The following is a 20,796-nucleotide window of genomic DNA, read 5'->3' as shown; positions in this document are numbered from 1 at the left end:
AATTGTTCATAATAATAAAAAAAAATGGTTGTAATCCCCCCAAAAAATTGCAAACCGGGACACACACTTTTGGGTTTGACGTTTTTGTAATCCAAAACGTATGCAAACCAAGGTACCACTGTATACATGTGGACCCTAAGTATGTAACCTCCCTGCAAGATACGAGTTACTGGTACATAGCAGTCTGTCCAGCAGGAGGCAGTGATGAGTACAGGGGAGTCAGAGGCAAAGAGAGTCTGACCCCCCCCCAAATGCATTTCTCCCCCATCCACCCCCACCCCATTTATCTGGAATATTTATGTCTTTCTCTAAATAAGGGCTGCCTCCTGACAAAATGCATCTTAACTCAATTGTATGCATTTTAATATTTAGCATTTGCATATGAATAAAGATAATTCTGAAGGAAAAAAATTAGTCTTACTTGGGATGGGCCCATTGAACTTAATGGGCATGGTTAAAAGGTCTATATTCAATTCAAGGGGTCTACTCTTGAGTTAAAGAGTGGTGCACTCTTTGCTTTAGAAAAAGACATTTTCTCTTAGCCAGGATGGGGAGCTACTTCTAGGGCTGTTTTCATAAGTATTTGTATTAAAAAGAGTTAACTTTAAAAGAAGAAGAATACCTGATTAAATGATGAAGCATGAACCTGATGGAATAGAAAAGTTTCCAGCAGATGTTTCAAGTTTTAAATGAAAGGCACTTGCGGAGTCACTGTTGCACTATTCCACAATACTGGGCCGGTAACACTAAAAGGCTCGGTCTCTTGTTGCCAGGTGAGCTTTTGTCAACTTGGGGAACGACCAGCGATGCTTCTGCGGACGATCTCAGGGACCAAGCTGGGATATAAGGGTTCATGTGGTCCCTGATACAACTGTCAATCACCTGATTCATAAATAATCACCTGAAAGAATCTCTCACCCCATACCCAATCAATCTCTGCGCCCATCCAATACAATATACCGCTCAAGCCTTCATTGCTGTGGCACCCACTGTATGGAACTTCTTCCCCTTGAATGTTAGGCTGGTGCCATCTCTGCTGCCTGCTTGTCACCTACTGAAGATCTTCGTCTTCCTACAAGCCTTTTGAGATCTTCCCCAGTATGCATCTATATTGGAATTGCTCCTAAGATGCTTTCTCAGTTTGTTGTTTGCAGCCCTGGACTCCTTTGGATACTATTTTTTATTTTATTTTATTTTTTTGTAAATAAGTAACAAATACTAATAAAAAAAATATTATAGAAATGGGACGTTGACATCCATCTTTGGTCGGCAACTGAAAAAAATAATAATAATCTGCAGTGCTGGTTAAGCACCTTTGCATCAAGCTTAGAAACCTGTTTCCATGTGTCAAGGAAGTGGCTTGTAGCATCCGATTCTCTTCCCCTCCCCTCCCCTCCCCATCGGTTACGGATAATGCTATTTAGCGGCTTATGAGCTCAAGCCCTTCCTTTGTTGGAGCTTCAACCTGGCAGCCCTCCAAAGGAGAGGGGGCACTTCCTTCTCAGAACTAATCCTCCCCACCCATCCCCATTTACCATCCTCAACATCGTTTGCTCTTATTCATCCTGCAAATTCCAGAGGGGAAGCTGCTGCCTAAGTCTTTCAAGGTGCCAGGAGACTCCTTTCTGCTGCAAGAGACTAGCAAATTTATGGTGGCATAAGCTTTCACTCCAGTCCATCAGATGGACAAAGTGTTATATTGAATTGCAACAAACACACTGTTGGGAGTTTGGGTGGGAATCGTAAACTGTGAATTCAGAGAGAAATGAACTGCAGACAATTTAGGACGGTGATAAATAAGTGCCTTACAGTGGCAATGAATTTGCAAAACAGCCATCAATAACACAGCCATCCTGGCACTGGTATGCTGATTAATACATATAATATGCTTGAAATTGACTGCCAGAGATGGCACTGAATCTCTACCAGTATTGCAATTTAGCAGTTTCACACTTTGGTCTCCCTAAATCATGTGTAACTCAGGATCTGGCAAAGGTGAGCTCCAGTCCATGAAAGGTTATGCCACGATAGATGTGGTTTTGCCACAAAAAAGTGACACTCGTCTCCTGTTCTGGAAACTTTAGGTAAAGGTAAAGGTACCCCTGCCCGTACGGGCCAGTCGTGACCGACTCTGGGGTTGCGCGCCCATCTCGCTTAAGAGGCCGGGGGCCAGCGCTGTCCGGAGACACTTCTGGGTCATGTGGCCAGCGTGACGAAGCTGCTCTGGCGAGCCTGCACCAGCGCAGCACACGGAAACGCCGTTTACCTTCCCGCTATAAAGCGGTACCTATTTATCTACTTGCACTTAAGGGTGCTTTCGAACTGCTAGGTGGGCAGGAGCTGGGACCGAACGACGGGAGCTCACCCCGCTGTGGGTATTCAAACCGCTGACCATACGATCGATCGGCAAGTCCTAGGCGCTGAGGTTTTACCCACAGCGCCACCCGCGTCCCTGGAAACTTTGGCCTTCGCTAATTAAGAGTACGGTTGTGTGTGTGCTTTTTTGTTTTGTTCTTAAAGCACAATTTTTAAACAAGATCAGATTTCCTGCACCCGAAAGGCCTGGATTGGTTTCTACTCTATTTGGAGATTGGGTAGGACATATTGCTGCCCAAATATTTATATAAAAATTATAAAAATACAGTGCTTTTTTTCTGGGGGGTACGCATACCCTAAACATTTTGCGAATCTTTGTACTTTTGTCCGTTTAATATATTTATTTCCCCCGATTTGAACTATAAAATGGTGATTTTTCTTGAATAAAAATGAGAGTACCCCCTAAACATTTTTTTAAGAAAAAAAGCACTGTGTGTGTGTGTGATCCAATGGCTGCGGCTCTCCTCAGCTCTCATCTGTCCCAGCCTCCGGACAAAAACACTATCCTCCTAATACTGTACAGTACTTTCTTACGTCGGTGGTGTAGAGACTCGAACCCACTACAAAAATGGCCCCTTGAGCTTCGCCGCCTTAAGCGAAGATGGCGGCTCCCCACCGGCTGCCCGGTTTCAGCTTCGAACTACGGGCACGCGACGGGAAGTGTGCTTCCCTTATCTCCGTCCCCCACGGGGTACTTCCGTTCCTTCTCAACCCGGCCCTCCCCTCTGCCGGGACAGCCGCTGCCCGGCTAACCGGGGGCGATGTCGGACACATGGAGCTCGATCCAGGCTCACAAGAAGCAGCTGGACTCGCTGCGGGAGCGGCTGCAGCGGAGGCGCAAGCAGGACCCCCTGGGTAAGGGAAGCAGGCGAAGGAAGCACAGGGGTGTGTGGATAGGATAGGATAGGATAGGATGCTAGGAAGCACCAGGGCAGGGCTGCATCCAAGTAAGTCCTGCTCAGAGTAGACCCATTGGTATGAATGGACCTAGGCTAGGCGCGAATAGCTGAAGTCCATTCTCCTCTTAAGTATGGCTGAGGCTCCGGTTTGCAGCATACAATTAAAAGCGTTACCATGCCACTTTGAAGAGTTTTGTTTTCCCAAATCCTGAGAATTGTAGCTTGTCAGGAGACACTCCTATTCTCCTCACGGAGCTACAGTTCCCAGAGTTCCCTAGGAAGGAGGGTTGGTTGCCGAACCACCCCAAGAACAGGTCCAGAACCTATTTTTTTAAAGAGCCCCGGTGAATCGGATCCAGTATCCTCGCTGCGCCTGAATACATCTTCTGGCCAACATCGTCTTTGCGTGGGTGCCCGTCTGTGCATCATCTAGTTGCTTTCATTTATTTTTCAATTTTATACATTTCCATAATGTTACAAATCATTTTAACACTTCGAAACGCGACTTCCTTCCCCCTCTTTCAGTGGTTCCTTAATTTTTTAAAAAAATATTTTCTGCGTATTCCAAATTAACTTAATCATTTATTAATCTGCTTTAATTTTTTTTTTTAAGTTTTTATTGGTTTTTTCCACACATAATACAAGACAATACAACACAATACAAGACATACAAACATATAAACACGTATAATTTCTTAACCTTTCATTTCTTAAGCCTTCTTTCAGCGACTTCCCCATACCTCCCCTTTCTGCATCCCTGTTATCAATCTTTTCAGCATCCCCTAATTTCAATATAATACTTTCTTTAGATCTTATTTCTCATATCCAATTGCTAATCGCTGCAATTCTTTTTTGCATTACCCAAAACATTTTAGCATTCATTAATTTTACAACAGTTCTTGAGATAAATTTTAAACTTCTTCCAATCTTCTTCCACCGTCTCTTTCCCTTGGTCACGGATTCTGCCGGTCATCTCAGCCAGTCCCATATAGTCTATTACCTTAGTCTGCCATTCTTCCAGTGTGGGTAGTTCTTGTGTCTTCCAATACTTCGCTAATAGTACTCTTGCTGCTGTTGTAGCGTACATAAAGAACGTCCTATCTTTCCTTGACACCAATTGGCCCACCATGCCCAGGAGGAAGGCTTCTGGTTTCTTCACGAACGTGCATTTAAGCACCTTTTTCATTTCATTATAAATCATTTCCCAGAATACCTTGATCCTTGGGCACGTCCACCAAAGGTGGTAGAAAGTACCTTCAGTTTCCTTACATTTCCAACATTTATTATCGGGCATATGATAAATTTTTGCAAGCTTGACTGGGGTCATGTACCACCTATAAATCATTTTCATAATGTTCTCTCTCAAGGCATTACATGCCGTAAACTTTATACCGGTGGTCCATAACTGTTCCCAGTCAGCAAACATAATGTTATGACCAATGTCTTGTGCCCATTTAATCATAGCTGATTTAACCGTCTCATCCTGTGTATTCCATTTCAACAGCAGGTTATACATTCTTGACAGGTTCTTAGTATTGGGTTCCAATAACTCTGTTTCTAATTTTGACCTCTCCACCTGGAAGCCAATTTTCCTGTCCTGTTTGAAGACTTCATTTATCTGATAGTAATGAAGCCAGTCTCTTACTTTTGACTTCAGTTTCTCATAGCTCTGCAATTTCACTTTTCCCTCCTCCTGTTCTATAATTTCCCAGTACTTTGGCCATTTGGATTCCATATTAAGTTTTTTCACTTCCTTAGCCTCCATTGGTGACAGCCACCTGGGGGTTTTGTTTTCCAACAAATCTTTATATCGAATCCAAACCTTATACAATGCTTTCCTAACAATATGGTTCTTGAAACCTTGATGAATTTTTACCTTGTCGTACCATATATATGCATGCCAGCCAAATCTGTTGTTAAACCCTTCCAAATCCAAAATGTCTGTGTTTTCAAGAAGCAGCCAGCTTTTCAGCCAGCAAAACGCCGCTGATTCATAGTACAACTTTAAGTCCGGCAGGGCAAACCCCCCTCTTTCTTTTGCATCAGTTAATATCTTAAATTTTATTCTGGGCTTTTTGCCCTGCCAGACAAATCTAGATATGTCTTTTTGCCACTTCTTGAAACAATCCATTTTGTCTAAAATCTGCAATGTTTGAAATAAAAACAACATTCTAGGCAAGACATTCATCTTAATAACAGCAATACGGCCTAACAAGGAAAGTCTCAAATTTGACCATACTTCTAGATCTTTCTTAATTTCTGACCAGCATTTCTCATAGTTATCTTTAAATAAATTCACATTCTTAGATGTCAAATTAATCCCCAGGTATTTCACCTTCTTTGCTACCATTAACCCCGTTTCACTCTGAAACTTTTCCCTTTCAACCGCTGTTAAATTTTTGTCCAGTACTTTCGTTTTCTGTTTGTTCAACTTAAAACCTGCTACTTGACCAAATGCTTGTATTAGTTCTAAAACTCTTTTCGTACTAGTGTCTGGCTCTTGTAAAGTTAAAACTAAATCATCTGCAAATGCTCTCAATTTATACTGTTTAGCTCCGACCTGAATCCCTTTAACCAGCTGGTCCTCTCTAATCATGTTTAATAAAACCTCCAGGACAGATATAAAAAGTAGTGGGGATATTGGGCATCCCTGTCGTGTCCCTTTTTCAATAGCAAATTCTTCTGTAACCACATTATTTACAATCAATTTTGCTTTTTGCTCAGAATAAATTGCACTTATACCATTCTCAAAACCTTGGCCTACCCCCATCCCTTGGAGATTCTTTTTCATAAAACTCCAAGAAATATTGTCAAAGGCTTTCTCCGCATCCACAAATATTAATACTGCCTTAGTATTAATATTAACTTCCAGTAACTCCATAATGTCTATTATATTTCTCACATTGTCTGACAAATGTCTTCCTGGAAGAAAGCCCGCTTGGTCTTTATGAATCTCCCCCACCAAAACTCTTTTCAGTCTTTTTGCCAAAATGTCTGCAAAAATTTTGTAATCCACATTGAGTAATGATATAGGGCGGTAGTTCTTGACCTGATTCTTCTCGGTCTCTGTCTTTGGTATAAGTGTAATATAGGCTTCTTTCCACGACTCAGGTGCCTTCTTCCCCTCCAAAATTTCGTTACAGACCTCCTTCAACGGTTGCATAAGCCATTCTTTCAAAACTTTGTAGTATCTGGAGGTCAGTCCATCATTTATTAATCTGCTTTAAATGTATACTCTTATACAGGCTTTCTCAACCTCAGCCCTCCAGATGTTTTTTTCAGACTACAATTCCCATCATCCCTGATCACTGGTCCTGCTAACTCATGGGAGTTGTAGGCCAACAACATCTGGCGGGCCGAGGTTGAGGAAGCCTGCTCTTATAGAACTGCAGGCTGTTACAATAATCCTCCCAATGTTCTTAACTGTTTACAGTTTGTAAATATTCAATAAACCATTTCCATTCTTGATTTCTTATTATCTCGATTTCTTATTTTTTCCGGTAAGTTTCGCCGTTTCTGCGTATTCCATAAAGCTTTTGTATCCGTTGTTGTTTTCATTTATTAATTGACATTGGCCTACATCACGCAATGGCTGCGAAGCCTGCCTTCGGAGGGCATTTGGAGGGCATATATGCTTAGCCTAAGATGGATGTATCCACGGTTACTGTATTTTTAATGTGAGCTGATCCAGCGGGAGCTGTTCTGTTCTTTACTCTTCTTTCTTTTAGTTGCTTGTCTTCCTCCATGAAAAAATTGGTTTTAAAAGGAACCAACACCGTGTTTCCAAAAGTTCATAGCAAGCTTCATAGCAGAACATAAGAGACAGGATGCCTTTGAGTTCCACTTGCTGGGAATTGCAAATGCAGAGAGTGCTGTGATATTCAGGTTCTGTTTTCAGGCTTCCTTTAGCAAGCAGGTGTGGGAGCAGAAAACTAGACTGGATGGACCTTTGGGCCTGATCCAGCTGCGGAGCTCTTCTTTAATAACCTCATCTCGCCTTACATTAGACCTGAGGAATCCGGACCTGGCCCTCAGCCCTCCCTTTCGAAGCGACAGTCCGGTTCCTTCGTCCGTCACGCCCAGCACCGCCACTGAGCCAGGGGATCTCGTGGCTGATCCTGAGCTTGAGAAGAAGCTCCTACATCACCTCTCTGACTTAGGACTGGCCCTCCCCACAGACGCCTTGTCTATCTGCCATGCCATTTCCACGGTGAGAATCAAAGCAATAAATCTGACTGGATGTCATTGTCTGCTTCTCCCCTGACTTGCCCTCTCCTAGGCAAGGTCTACATTCTTCCCATTGGTCTGTTCACTTTTAGGGACCCCCAGGTTTATTTGGGAGTCGGCACATCCTCTGCAGGATCCATTATTATTATTATTATTAAAAATTATTTATACTTTTCAAGTTTTTACATTTCACTACTTTTGAACATTTCATTAATTTTACAATCATTTTGACATTTCAAAACTTGACTTCCTTCCCCCTCCTTAACTTTATTTTTAATATCTTCTGCATATCCAAATTAACCTAATTTGCTCTTTGATTCATCTTCTTTAAATATATAGTCTCATGAAACTGCAGGTTATTACAATAATATCCTCTGCAGGATCCTAGGAGTCTTGATTATTCTTTAAAAAGCGAGTGGGACTTGGTCCACTTTGTTGCAAAGAAAAACAACTAAAACTTTATTATTAATTTATTTAAACTCCCACCTTTTTCCCTGACGGGACTCGAGGTGGCTTACAGATAAAAACAAAAATCACTAAAAAAACATGGGGGGGAAATAAAATATAAGACATTAATAGAATTAAAACTATACATATGTAAAGCCAGTTTAAAACTTACAAATAATTACAATAAAAACAGAATGGCATTAACTATGCTTCCTCCCCATCAGGGCACCCAAAAGTCATGGCTCTTTCAGTATGATTTTCTGTCCCCAGATGCACCCCCAAATGCCACTCTTCGGTGGCAGAGGCTCCCAGAGGGGCCTTGCAGATCATTAAAATCAAAACACCAAGACAGTCTGTATCCAGGCTTATACAGTCATACCTTGGCTCCCAAACAAATCGGCTCCCGAACAACCAAAACCTGGAAGTGAGTATTCCGGTTTTCGAATGTTCTTTCAGAAGCCGAATGTCCAACCGGGCTTACAGGGCTTCTGATTGGCTGCAGGAGCTTCCTGCAACCAATCAGAAGCCGTGCTTTGGTTTTCGAATGTTTTGGAAGTCGAACGGATTTCTGGGACAGATTCTGTTCGACTTCCGAGGTATGGCTGTAATTTAAAAGACATGAAAGGAAGACAAGGATGGGGAGTGGGGAGGGAAAAGGTTGCCTGGGCACCAGTTTTTAAAATTAGCTTTCTTATCATGACCAGATGAGATGGAAACTGTTCTGGTAGTTTGATGGAACAGCCATTACCACATGAGAGAAAGGAAGAGACAAAAAAGCAGGCTGATATCTCAGCAGAGCCAAGGGACCATCCCTGCCTCCCTTCTCTCCATTTGCTGTAGCAATTTCCCCTCTCCAGAGCAGAGCAAAAGCTTAAAGGTAAAGGGACCCCCGACCATTAGGTCCAGTCGTGGCCGACTCTGGGGTTGCAGCGCTCATCTCACTTTATTGGCCGAGGGAGCTGGCGTACAGCTTCCGGGTCATGTGGCCAGCATGACTAAGCCGCTTCTGGCGAACCAGAGCAGCACACGGAAACACCATTTACCTTCCCGCTGGAGCGGTACCTATTTATCTACTTGTACTTTGACGAGCTTTCGAACTGCTAGGTTGGCAGGAGCTGGGACTGAGCAATGGGAGCTCACCCCGCCGCAGGGATTCTAACCGCCGACCTTCTGATCGGCAAGTCCTAGGCTCTGTGGTTTAACCCACAGCGCCTACACGTTCCATAAAAACTCGGTGAGGTTAAGCAGTTCATTTGTTGCTGCTTTGCTTAGTCTGTTGCTGTTTTGATTGTGACAGGCTGGTCTCATAGAAACATAGGAAGGTGTCTGACCGTTGAGTCATCTATCTCAGTATTCTCTACACTGACTGGCAGTCTCCATGGCTTCAGACTGGTGTCTCCCAGCCCTACCTGGAGATGGTGGGGTTCGAACCCAGAACCTTCTGCATGCAAGGCAGATGCTTTGCCACTGAGCCACAGCTCTTCCACTCCCCTGTTGTCTGATGCTGCCGGTCCACACCTCCTCAACCTCCTCTGATTGGCTTACTCCTTGTCCCGCAGCCCGAAGCCCCCGCCACTCAGCGGAGCGTGGAAAGCCTCTTGCAGAAGTTTGCGGCGCAGGAGCTCATCGAGGTCAAACGGGGCCTCCTCCAGGATGACGACCAGCCCATGCTGGTCACCTACGCTGATCACTCCAAGCTCTCCGCCATGATGGGTGCCGTGGCCGAGAAGAAGGACGCCGGGGAAGGGGTCGGGCCCGGAGGGCCAAAGAGGAGAGCCGGGGAGCAGGACGCCGGGGTTCCCGCCTCTGCGTCTGGGGCCGCTCCCTCTGCCTTGGCGTCTTCTGAGGTGCTCAAGGAGCCCCCCAAGAAGTCTCGCAAGCAGGCCTCGGACCTGGACCTGGAGATTGAGAGCCTGCTGAGCCAGCAGTCGACGAAGGAGCAGCAGAGCAAGAAGGTAGGGGAGGGGAATGGGTAGTCAAATTGTGCGAGTACTTGGAGCTCGCAAAGCTGACAGATGCAATAAGAGATAAACCTAAAAAATTGGTGAAAGAAGAATGGGAATGTTTAAATAATTATTTAGGGGACAAGGGCTCAGCAAGAAAGATCTGGCTATGTTTAGAATGATACTGCATAGAGAAATGTTCCCAGATACCAAGATGAGGATTCTTTTGGAATGCAGATAGAGATAATTGATAAGAATAATGATCTGTTGTGAGCTTGACAGAAGTGTACAATAGATGAGCTTTCCTGCTTTGGATCATCTTCCTTTTTCTTTTTCTTTTTTCCCCTATTTTTCTTTTTTTCTTTTCTTTTATCTTTCCCATAGTTGCTTATGTCCTGTGTCATGTACTTTGATATTTTTTGTAGTTTTTTTAGTTTCTTTTTTTCATTACTACCGTATTTTTCGCTCTATAACACGCACCCGACCATAACACGCACGTAGTTTTTAGAGGAGGAAAATCCGTAGGCATGCCACCCGTAGGCATTCCCTCCATAACACGCACAGACATTTCCCCTTACTTTTTAGGAGGAAAAAAGTGAGTGTTATGGTGCAAAAAATACGGTATTAAGGAATTTTCCTTTGTAATTTTGGTTGTCTATATTTATATGTACCTGTTTAAAGCAAAATAAAAGTTAAAAAAAAGAAGGTAGGGGAGGGAGGGAGGGACAGCTGCTAAATCCCAGGGTGGTCGTGAAAAACCAGTGGAGGCTGGTTCCTGAGGGCAAATGGCGCATTGCCTCACCAACCCCAGCCCGCCCTCGGCCAGCCCTCACTTGCCCGTCTTATCCTGAGGAAGCCACTGCCTGCCAACTTCCTCCTCAAGTTTTCTTGTAATTCACAGCCAGCTGTTCCCTTTGGCAGTATCCTGAGAATGCCCTCATCAATAATAATAATAATAATAATAATAATAATAATAATAATAATAATTTATTATTTATACCCCGCCCATCTGGCTGGGTTTCCCCAGCCACTCTGGGCGGCTTCCAACAGAACAGTAAAATACAATAACCTATTAAACATTAAAAGCTTCCCTAAACAGAGCTGCCTTCAGATGTCTTCTAAAAGTTTGGTAGTTATTTTTGTCTTTGACATTTGGTGGGAGGGCGCTCCACAGGGCGGGTGCCACTACTGAGAAGGCCCTCTGCCTGGTTCCCTGTAACTTGGCTTCTCGCAGCGAGGGAACCGCCAGAAGGCCCTCGGCACTGGACCTCAGGCAGAAAGATGGAGGTGGAGACGCTCCTTCAGGTATACTGGACCGAGGCCGTTTAGGGCTTTAAAGGTCAGCACCAACACTTTGAATTGTGCTCGGAAACATACTGGGAGCCAGTGTAGGTCTTTCAGGACCAGTGTTATATGGTCTCGGCGGCCGCTCCCAGTCACCAGTCTTTTCAGGCCCACTTTTGTTTAAGACAGAAATACAGTCATCACAATACACAAAGTGCAACAGGCTGAATAATCATAACAGTGAACATTTTATTGGTTATTTCCTAACGTAAAGGTCTAACCCAGTATGTGCAACATATGCAGTTCATATATACGGTATATAACCTATGATAATACATTTATTCTTTTCTTATCCGTTTCTTCTTGTGAGTTCCTGTGTAACACAATCCTTAGGTAAAAATAGAAAAGTCTTCAAGGTAACGAGAACAACACAGCTGATGTAGACTGCTGGTGCAGGTACAATCTGCTAACCTGGGCAGAACAAGGTTTCCGGATATCTCCCTTGTTTCACCCCGAAGGGCTTCCTCAGCTGATATTAGATCTATACAATATAAATAAACGCATAGTAATACAATATCGTTTATATGTAAGTTAAACAATGGGGGAGCTAGGATACAACCTTGCTCAACTCCCTTTGTGCCTGGCACGGCTCCTGTGCGCTTCCCATTTGTAGAGCTATGCACTTTCAGCACAGTGTATTCATATAGGCATTTAATCAAGAACAACAATCTTTTGTCTATACTTGAAGCGTTCAACTTATCCCAACAGTCTTATTCAAGAGATTGAATCGAATGCAGCTTTCAGGTCAATGAAAGCTGCATAGAGCACACTACCTGGTTTCTTAACATACTTATCTATAAAATGGGCTAGTACAAAGCAGTGGTCTATAGCTGATCTGCCTTGTCTAAATCCTGCTTGCTCTTTGGCAAGAATAGCATCATCAGTTATCCAATCAACTAGCTTATTGTAAAGATGCTTTACAATAACCTCCTTTTTAGACTAAGTGTTGCCCTTGAAGAAGTCAGCAGGGAGGAAGATGACAGGGAAAAGAGAATTAGTTGGCTCCAGCTGTCATTGGCTCTGGCGCCACCTGCTGTTGGCCTCTCTGCTTTCCACCCAATGAGCACCAGCCAGCCTTGGCAAGATTTGTTTTATTTTAGGATGAGGCATTTACAGCCTTCCTTTCATTATGCAGTCCCAAAGTGGGTTATGTACATCTCAGTGCAATACCTGGACATTTATACTGGAGGTGTATTCTGATCTCATGCTTCACCCCTCAAAGACCTGTACAGAAAAAAAGCGTTATTGATCTGATGTTGAAATGTATACATAGTCGTAACTTGGAAGTCGAACGGAATCCGTTCCGGAAGTCTGTTTGACTTCCAAAACATCCGGAAATCAAAGCGTGGCTTCTGATTGGCTGCGGGTAGCTCACTCACTTCCCAGTTTGTGGCATTCAGGAGCCGAAACGTCCAAGTACCAAGGCGTTCATGATCCAAGGTACGACTGTAGTGAGAAGGCCAGATGCACCTTGGAATGGGAAACATTTCACCGCTTGGGGGGCCACCACAGAGAAGGCTGTCTTGTGTACTGCTGCCCCACGAACTGCACTGGGAGGCTGAAATGGCCAGCAGGGCATCACTGCAGATTGCAATAGGTCTGCATGCTTGGGGTCTAGAGTCCATAATTTTCCTAGTGTGCTTTCTCCGTGGCTGGTCAGTTGAATGGTGTACCCTAGGAGTGGGGGACAGGATCTGGCCAGCAGGGAGGATGTTGAGCAACCCCCCCCCCACTTTGGGCCACTTTTACAGGTGGGTGTGTCCGCACACCTGTCAGTCAGCTGATATCACAATGACATGAAGCATTGCAACTTCAACGAAGAGAATCCTTGATTCTTTCCATTTCAGGCATGGCTTCAAACTGTGACTGCAAAGGAGCGTTTTCGCCTTTGCATCCTGGCTCAAACTCAACCCAGGAAACGAGTGGGGCTTGCAGTCATTTAGCTCCAAACGGCAAGCCCTGCTTTCAGGAAGGATTGGCTGCAGGGGGAGCTCCCGATACGACGACATATACCTCCCCTGAAAAAGAAAAAAAGCCGCCCGCCCCCCCCAAAGACCTGCCCTCTTAGCAAGCAATGTGGATGGAGACCAGAAATGAAAATTAATTCCAGTTGGAACCATGAAGACTGGAAGCCCAGGCAATTATTATTTTTTTGTCTTTCTTTCCACTGACCTGGTCTCGGCCTCCTTGCCTCCCCAGGTGAGCCAGGAGATCTTGGAGCTGCTGAACACGACGACGGCCAAGGAGCAGTCCATCGTGGAGAAGTTCCGCTCACGAGGCCGGGCGCAGGTGCAAGAGTTTTGCGACTACGGAACCAAAGAGGAGTGCATGAAGGCCAGCGACGCCGACCGGCCGTGCCGAAAGCTCCACTTCCGGTGAGCCTCTGGGCTTCAGTGAGCCCCGAAACAGTTTTGGAAATGCTGCTGGACTTCCAGAAACTTTTAGAGCGGGATCTTGGAAGTCAGGCTTTGTGACTGAGCGCCGGGGTCTTTCTCCATGCTGTGTCTTGGCCTTGCTTTATAAAACCAGCCCCAGTGAATCAGACTAAAGATGCAGGTCACCTAGTTTCTGAAGACGGTTCGGAAACTCCAGCTGGTGCAGAACTTGGCTGCCAGGTTGCTCACCCACGGGGCAAGATAGTTTTAAGCATATAACGGCAATCCTGGCCCGGCTGCACCGACTGCCAATTAATTTCTGGGCCCAATTCAAAAGGTTGGTTTTGACCTATAAAGCCTAAAAGGGCCCAGACCGCAATACAGTGGTACCTCGGGTTACAGACACTTCAGGTTACAGACTCCGCTAACGCAGAAATAGTACCTCAGGTTAAGAACTTTGCTTCAGGATGAGAACAGAAATTGTGTGGCGGCAGCGGGAGGCCCCATTAGCTAAAGTGGTGCTTCGGGTTAAGAACAGTTTCAGGTTAAGAACGGACCTCCAGAACGAATTAAGTTCTTAACCCGAGGTACCACTCTACCTCAAGGGCAGGCTCTCACCGTATGCACTGATCCAGACCCTGCATCACTACATATCTTTAGGTGCCAGGAGAAACCATTCCTCTATAATCAGGATTTTGGCTAATTAAACCATCTATGGTTCCCAACCTCATTTTTTTTTTTTTTTTTTTTTTGCCATGTCCCACCTAAGCATCTCGAAAATCCTGATTCTCCCCACCCTCCCGTGACATATACCATATTTTTCGCTCTATAAGACGCACCAGACCACAAGACACACCTAGTTTTTGGAGGAGGAAAACAAGAAAAAAAATATTCTGAATCTCAGAAGCCAGAACAGCAAGAGGGATCGCTGTGCTGTGAAAGCAGCAATCCCTCTTGGTGTACTGGCTTCTGTGATAGCTGCGCAGCCTGCTTTCGCTCCATAAGACGCACACACATTTCCCCTTACTTTTTAGGAGGGGAAAAGTGAGTCCTATAGTTTAAAAAATACGGTAATTCTTATTATTAAAAAAGTGAACTCCTATTCAAGTGGAGGAAACCTAAAAGGCCGTTAACTGTTAATAACTCATTCTCAAATTGCCCCCCTTAAAAATCAAATTGCCCCCCTGTGGGAACCATGGATCTATATCCTTTTAAATTGTGTGGGTGGTGGGGTGTTATTGTTTTGTTTGGTACTGTGTTACACATTTTTGTGTTTTCATACTGTAAACTGCCCGACGATCCTCGGACGAAGGTAGAGAAATTTAATTAATAATGATAACAAAATTCAAAACAGCAACAATTAATTGCACATTTATTCAAAATCCAGCTAAAATGGTTTAGTTGAATTAATCGAACAAAACTGATGAATTTGATCCAGTGATGCCAGCTTTTCAAAGTCCGATAGTCATTCACGACTCCAGTGCCCCTGCTGCCAACCCCTTGCCTCTTAGCTCCCACCACCAGATAACCCCATCACTGATTCCACTGCTTTTGAGAACCACCAGTTTAGATGAACTTTAATAATTATTCAGATCCGAACCGTGCCTTCAAGGGGGTGGGATATTTAGTTTGCCATTTTATTTCTAATTATTAAGATAGGCTGCCTTTCGCACGGGCCTTTCAAAGTGGCGTATCATAAAGCCCAAAGCCAGAAATAGATGAATCCTGTTAATATCGCATCCAGTCAAGCAGTTGGGGGTGCTGGGTCAGAGGCTTCACATGAAACGGTCCAAGGTGGACGTGAAGCAAGATATCGTCTAGTGAAGCAGCCAGCCACCCCTTCTCCTTGCAGCCGCATCATCAACAAGCACACGGATGAGTCTCTGGGGGACTGCTCCTTCCTCAACACCTGCTTCCACATGGACACCTGCAAGTACGTCCACTACGAAATCGACGCCTGTGCCGACCTGGACGCCCCTTGCGGGCGGGAGCTGAGCTCGGGCCAGGAGCTGGCGCTGCCCCAGGCGGTGGGGAGGGACTCCAGCGTGGACCGCCTTTTCCCTCCGCAGGTACCCAGGGCTGGCCGCAGCGGATATCTGCAGCGGTGGGGAGGCGGGGAGGCATCCATGACTTGGTACTGTGGATGCCGCCTTAATTATAGCGGAACCTCAGGTTACGCCCCTATCTGGATATGTAGTCTTCGGGTTGCAAAAGCAGCAAACCCGGAAGTATTTTTCCAGGTTTCGCTGCTCGTGCATGCACAGAAGTGCTCTATCAGCCGTGCACAGATGTGGCGCCTCTGGTTACGGATTTTTGGGGTGCGCAGAGACCCCTGGAACGAATTACCGTATTTTTCGCTCTATAAGATGCACCAGACCACAAGACGCACCTAGTTTTTGGAGGAGGAAAACAAGAAAAAAATATTCTGAATCTCAGAAGCCAGAACAGCAAGAGGGATCGCTGCGCAGCGAAAGCAGCGATCCCTCTTGCTGTTCTGGCTTCTGGGATAGCTGCGCAGCCTGCATTCGCTCCATAAGACGCTCACACATTTCCCCTTATTTTTTGGAGGGAAAAAGTGAGTCTTATAGAGCAAAAAATACGGTAAATCCGTATCCAGAGGGTCCACTGTATTTTGATTTCTTTTTGAAGCACTTCTCCATGTTCTCTAAGGCATTCCCTTCCCCGTTTCCTCTCTTGGCCCCCAGTGGATTTGCTGCGACATCCGCTACCTTGACGTCAGCATCCTGGGCAAGTTTGCTGTCGTGATGGCCGACCCGCCTTGGGACATCCACATGGAGCTTCCATACGGGACCCTCACGGACGACGAGATGAGGCGCCTCAACATCCCCGTCCTGCAGGACGAGGGGTTCCTCTTTCTGTGGGTCACCGGCCGGTATGGGACATTAACCCAGCTTGTTCTTCCTCTGAGGATCTCCCCTTTCCCCTTCATCCTCGTGCCGACCCTGGCAGGTAGGGCAGGCAGAGGGATAGCATTACCCAGTGAGTTTGGTGGCCGAGACGGGATTTGAACCCTGGTCCAGCAGTCTAACCACTACACCAGGTATTCCCCACCCTACAGCCCTCCCAATATTCTTGTGCTCTGAACTCCCATCAGCCCCCAGGCAGCATGGCTCAGGAGGGGATCTGTGGCTGAGAAACGCCTGGCAGGAACAGATTCTCCCACGTACCGCCATCTTGGCAAGACCCAGAGTCGCCTCCAGAGGGCGACAGAGAACCAGGAAGAACCTGGCTTCTTAGAGCGGTAGATAGATCCATGTTAGGTCTAAGTAACCTTTTCGGGGCCAGGAAGGGGTGGAACCAGAGGAAAAAGCAGGTGGAACAATGAATCTAAATGCTGCCCTTGTACTGTAGGCTACGGTCTGTACACACAGAACTCTGGCCTCCATTCAGGCAAACAAGAGGCATTCTCAGAGGTCAAGCGCAGCCAAAATACGGAGGCTGTGAAGTGGGGCCTGGGGGCCAGTTAAAAGAGGCCAGAGGGCCACATTGAGATTCTCCCACCTGCGAGGTAGGAGCAAGCTTGTTCTGGAGTGGGAAAGAGTGTTAACAGCCTCAACCCATTCAACTATGGGGCAACAAGAGACAGGGGCGGAAAGGGTCTCTCTCTTCCCCACTCATGAGCAGCCATGATTCATTCACCATTCATATTGCTCTTTTCTTTTTCCGTTGCAACCGCAAGGGCCATGGAACTCGGCCGGGAATGCCTGAATCTCTGGGGGTAAGTGCATTCTTACAGCCGGTGGAGGGTCTTCTCCTTTCTATGACCCCTCTTCTTCCTGCTCAGTCTCACTGCTGTCCTCCCCTCCCCCTCTGCTTTCTAGGTACGAGCGAGTAGATGAGATAATCTGGGTGAAAACAAACCAGCTCCAGCGCATTATCCGGACGGGGCGGACAGGCCACTGGCTCAACCATGGCAAAGAGCACTGCTTGGTAATTGGGATGGGGAGAGAGAGAAATTAGGTTAGGAATCCCATGGAAATGGAAAGCATACAGGAGTCCTGGCTAATTTTGGGTGGAGGGAGACACACAGGCAATGTATATTCAGCATGTTGGCTCCTTCCATGTATAATCCCTCAAGTGCAGAGCTTGGGCATGCTGGAGAGACTTTTAAAAAGCAAGCCACTAGTCCTCTTGGCTGTTGAAAAGAACCGAGAGATACCCCCATGCCTTTTCCACCCCCCTGGCTTTCCCTGGTTGAAAACAGCTGAACACCAAAATTATTGAGAACACTAGATTACAGCGGGGGGGGGGGGGAATAAATCCTGAGCCACTGCTCATTGTTTTGTGGGCTCCACAAAGCCCACTGAAATGCTTAGCCTGTGGCCTGTGCTTCTCTGCCTCGCCTGGGGTGGGGAGTCTGTCAAAACACCTTTCCTGGGTGTCCTATTTCTTTAGAACGCTTGGTCCGTGCAATATTGCAGGTGATAACAGTGCCAATTCACTGCAATGGATAGCTCAGGGATAGCCAACATCGTGCCCTCCAAATGTTGTTGGACTCCAACTCCCATCAGCCCCAACACTGAAGAGATGATAGGAGTTGTAGTCCAAACACTATCTTTGCAAAAGCTGCTCTTAGCGGCTTCACCTTAGAGGGGAAGGTAATGCCTTGCCCCTTCTTTTGAGGAGCCCTGCAATAGAGGACGCAAAGCATTGCATGTAAATGGGCACAAGTTATGGAGGAGCCCAATTGTGCCTGAACCATCTTTTTTTTTTTGTGGGCAGGTCGGGGTGAAAGGAAACCCCCAGGGCTTCAACCGAGGTCTCGACTGCGACGTCATTGTGGCAGAGGTAAGGCAGAGAGTTGGGTCAGCCCAACATTGGATCCAGGGGCGGCGGAAAGATCCCTCCACAATATTTACCGTCTGTGACATTTACTGTCCCGCAGGTACGCTCCACCAGTCACAAGCCAGACGAGATCTACGGCATGATCGAGCGGCTCTCGCCCGGGACCCGCAAAATAGAGCTCTTTGGGCGACCCCATAACGTCCAGCCCAACTGGTGAGCGTCACCCATCCCTTTTGACCCTGAACCGTTGAATGACCTCTCAACTCTCTCTTTAAGATTTGAACTCTGCTGCAAAGCCCATGGTTCTCATGTCAACTTTGACAGAATTTAGAAATGTAGTCCATGGTTTGATCCCTGGGATCTCCCAAGTAGGACTGGGAATATTCCATCTGCAGCCCAGGAGAGCTGCTGCCAGTCAGTGCAGACAGTACTGAGCTAGATTGATCAATGGGCTGACTTGGCATCCTTTGCTGTTCCCAATCCAGCCCAAGCCATGCGAGGAAAGGGAATTATTTTTATGCCCTTTCTGGGACCCACTTGAAAATTTAGCTTTAGAATCTTAAGTCCGTTGAGATCGCTCGACGGATTTTCAAACTTCCGAGTAAATTTCAGAATTTGTTTGTGCTGTTTAAAGGATGTTGCTGAGAATATACATCAGACACGTCAATGAGCTCCTCTTAGTGCCAGATTAAGAAGTCACCCTACATGGGTTTTTTTTTTAAGAAAAGCAACCCCAAGTAGTCTTTGGAAAGGTTTAAGACAGGGGTAGCCATCCAGATGTTGTTTCCCTCTCCCATCAGCCCCAGATGTGGAGCTGCATGTGGAGAGCATGTTAGCTACTCCTGCCCTACACAAATCAAAGTTTGCATCTCTCAAACCTGCTGAATTACGTCTCCTTTAATACCATACCAACAGTTGTGGCCTCCCTAACCAAAGAATTCCAGGCACTGTAGTTTGGCAAGAGCATCCCTGCTTCAAAGAGCCTCAGCTGCTGGAAACATGTGAGCTGTGACCCCTATGCAGCATTTGCAGTCAGCCAGGTCAGGGCTCAGCTTGAGGGGAGCAAGTCTGCCTGGGAACTGAAGATGGGAGAAGAGCGTTCTCAGACCAAAGGTCCATCTAATCAAGCATCCAGTTCTCACTGCGGCTAACCTGATGCCCCAGTGGGAAACCAGCAAGCAGAATTGGAGCACAGGCACCATCTCCCCTCCTGTGGTTTCAGCAACTGGGATTCAGAAACATCGCTGCCTCCGGTTGTGGAGGCAGAGCATAGCCAATGTCACTATTAGCACCTCGATGGCCTTCTCTTCCCTGAATTTGTCCAATCCTCTTGGAAAACCATCCAAGTTGGTGGCCGTCAAATGAGGTTTTGCTTAAAGATGCAACATTACGCTTGGTGGCAACTCTAAATAAATAGACAGAGATCTGGTGATCTGATCTGGGTAGGTGGCAGATACTGTTATTGCTACTATTATTTAGGGGGCAATCCTGTCCACGGGAATGAGTTGGGTTAGGATGCAGCCGATTTGGGGCTGAGTGAGGAGCCTGAGCTCAGCCAAAGATACCTGGGCATTCTCTTCCCACTTACAGATCTCAGCAGCTGATAATCAAAAGTTTTCCACCAGTGCCCTTTAACCAGTCCTTCACTCAGCCTCACACTGGAACCACAAATAGACCCCCTTTCCTCATTCCCTCCACCCTCCCCATAATCCATCCTCTCTCTCTCTCTCTCTCACGTCTTAGGATCACGCTTGGTAACCAGCTGGACGGAATCCACCTGCTGGATCCAGATGTGGTGGCTCAGTTCAAACAACGTTACCCAGACGGAATCATCTCCAAGCCCAAGAACATGTAGAGGGGAAACAAGGGGAGATTTTAGCGCGATGGACCAAAGGGGGTGTTTTACAGGGGGTGCTGGCAAAAGCAATGGATTGTATTCTAATATAGGGTGGCTTTTTTTCTAAAATAAATAAAACAAAATGGATTCTTTCTCCATAGCCGAGACTTGGGAAGAATGTGGGACGTAGAATCGAGAGCCCAGTTCCTGTGGAAGATGCTGTTTACCCCCTAGAGGCACTTGGTGATTGATAGGTAGAAGGCTGCAACTCCCTCGACCCTAACCCACCCATTATTCTGCCTGTATTCCTTGCTGGTGGGTCTTGGAAACAGCTCACCAGCAAGGAGAAGCTTCTGGGCAGAGGAGAGAGGATGGGTAAAACCTGGTTCCTGGACTTTGGATTGTCCCACTGAAAGGCTGCATGAGATGAGGGACCGGCCTCTTGCTCCTACCCACTCCTCCCTTCAGGGCAGGGGGAAATTCCACAGAAGGTGAAGATGAGCTCCTGCTGCTCCTTTCCCTCTCATGTGAAGCGGGCTGGT

At 46.2% G+C, this 20,796-nt stretch overlaps 1 protein-coding gene across 1 annotated transcript; it reads left to right on the top strand.

The window, feature by feature from the left end:
- The first annotated feature begins 3,065 nt into the window (after nt 1–3,065).
- Nucleotides 3,066–20,401, top strand: METTL3 (methyltransferase 3, N6-adenosine-methyltransferase complex catalytic subunit). Its single transcript, XM_053360755.1, has 11 exons — nt 3,066–3,231; nt 7,283–7,485; nt 9,509–9,904; nt 13,436–13,611; nt 15,464–15,680; nt 16,317–16,504; nt 17,312–17,350; nt 17,454–17,562; nt 18,355–18,420; nt 18,518–18,630; nt 20,161–20,401. Exons 1-11 carry the CDS (start codon nt 3,138–3,140, stop codon nt 20,270–20,272), a joined length of 1,713 nt encoding a protein of 570 aa, XP_053216730.1. The 5' UTR covers nt 3,066–3,137; the 3' UTR covers nt 20,273–20,401.
- Nucleotides 20,402–20,796: the final 395 nt, after the last annotated feature.

The sequence above is a fragment of the Podarcis raffonei genome, chromosome 13 (genome assembly GCF_027172205.1).
Source record: "Podarcis raffonei isolate rPodRaf1 chromosome 13, rPodRaf1.pri, whole genome shotgun sequence".
NCBI lineage: Eukaryota > Metazoa > Chordata > Lepidosauria > Squamata > Lacertidae > Podarcis > Podarcis raffonei.
This window is presented reverse-complemented; position numbering and strand designations above follow the sequence as displayed.

What these genes read in the sequence shown, in the direction of transcription:
- METTL3 (XM_053360755.1), top strand. Translation starts at nt 3,138, where the DNA reads ATGTCGGACACATGGAGCTCGATCCAGGCTCACAAGAAGCAGCTGGAC. An exon ending in GAATGCCTGAATCTCTGGGG is followed by an intron (nt 17,351 to 17,453) that starts GTAAGTGCATTC and finishes TCTGCTTTCTAG; the next exon opens with GTACGAGCGAGTAGATGAGA. An exon ending in GCGACGTCATTGTGGCAGAG is followed by an intron (nt 18,421 to 18,517) that starts GTAAGGCAGAGA and finishes ACTGTCCCGCAG; the next exon opens with GTACGCTCCACCAGTCACAA.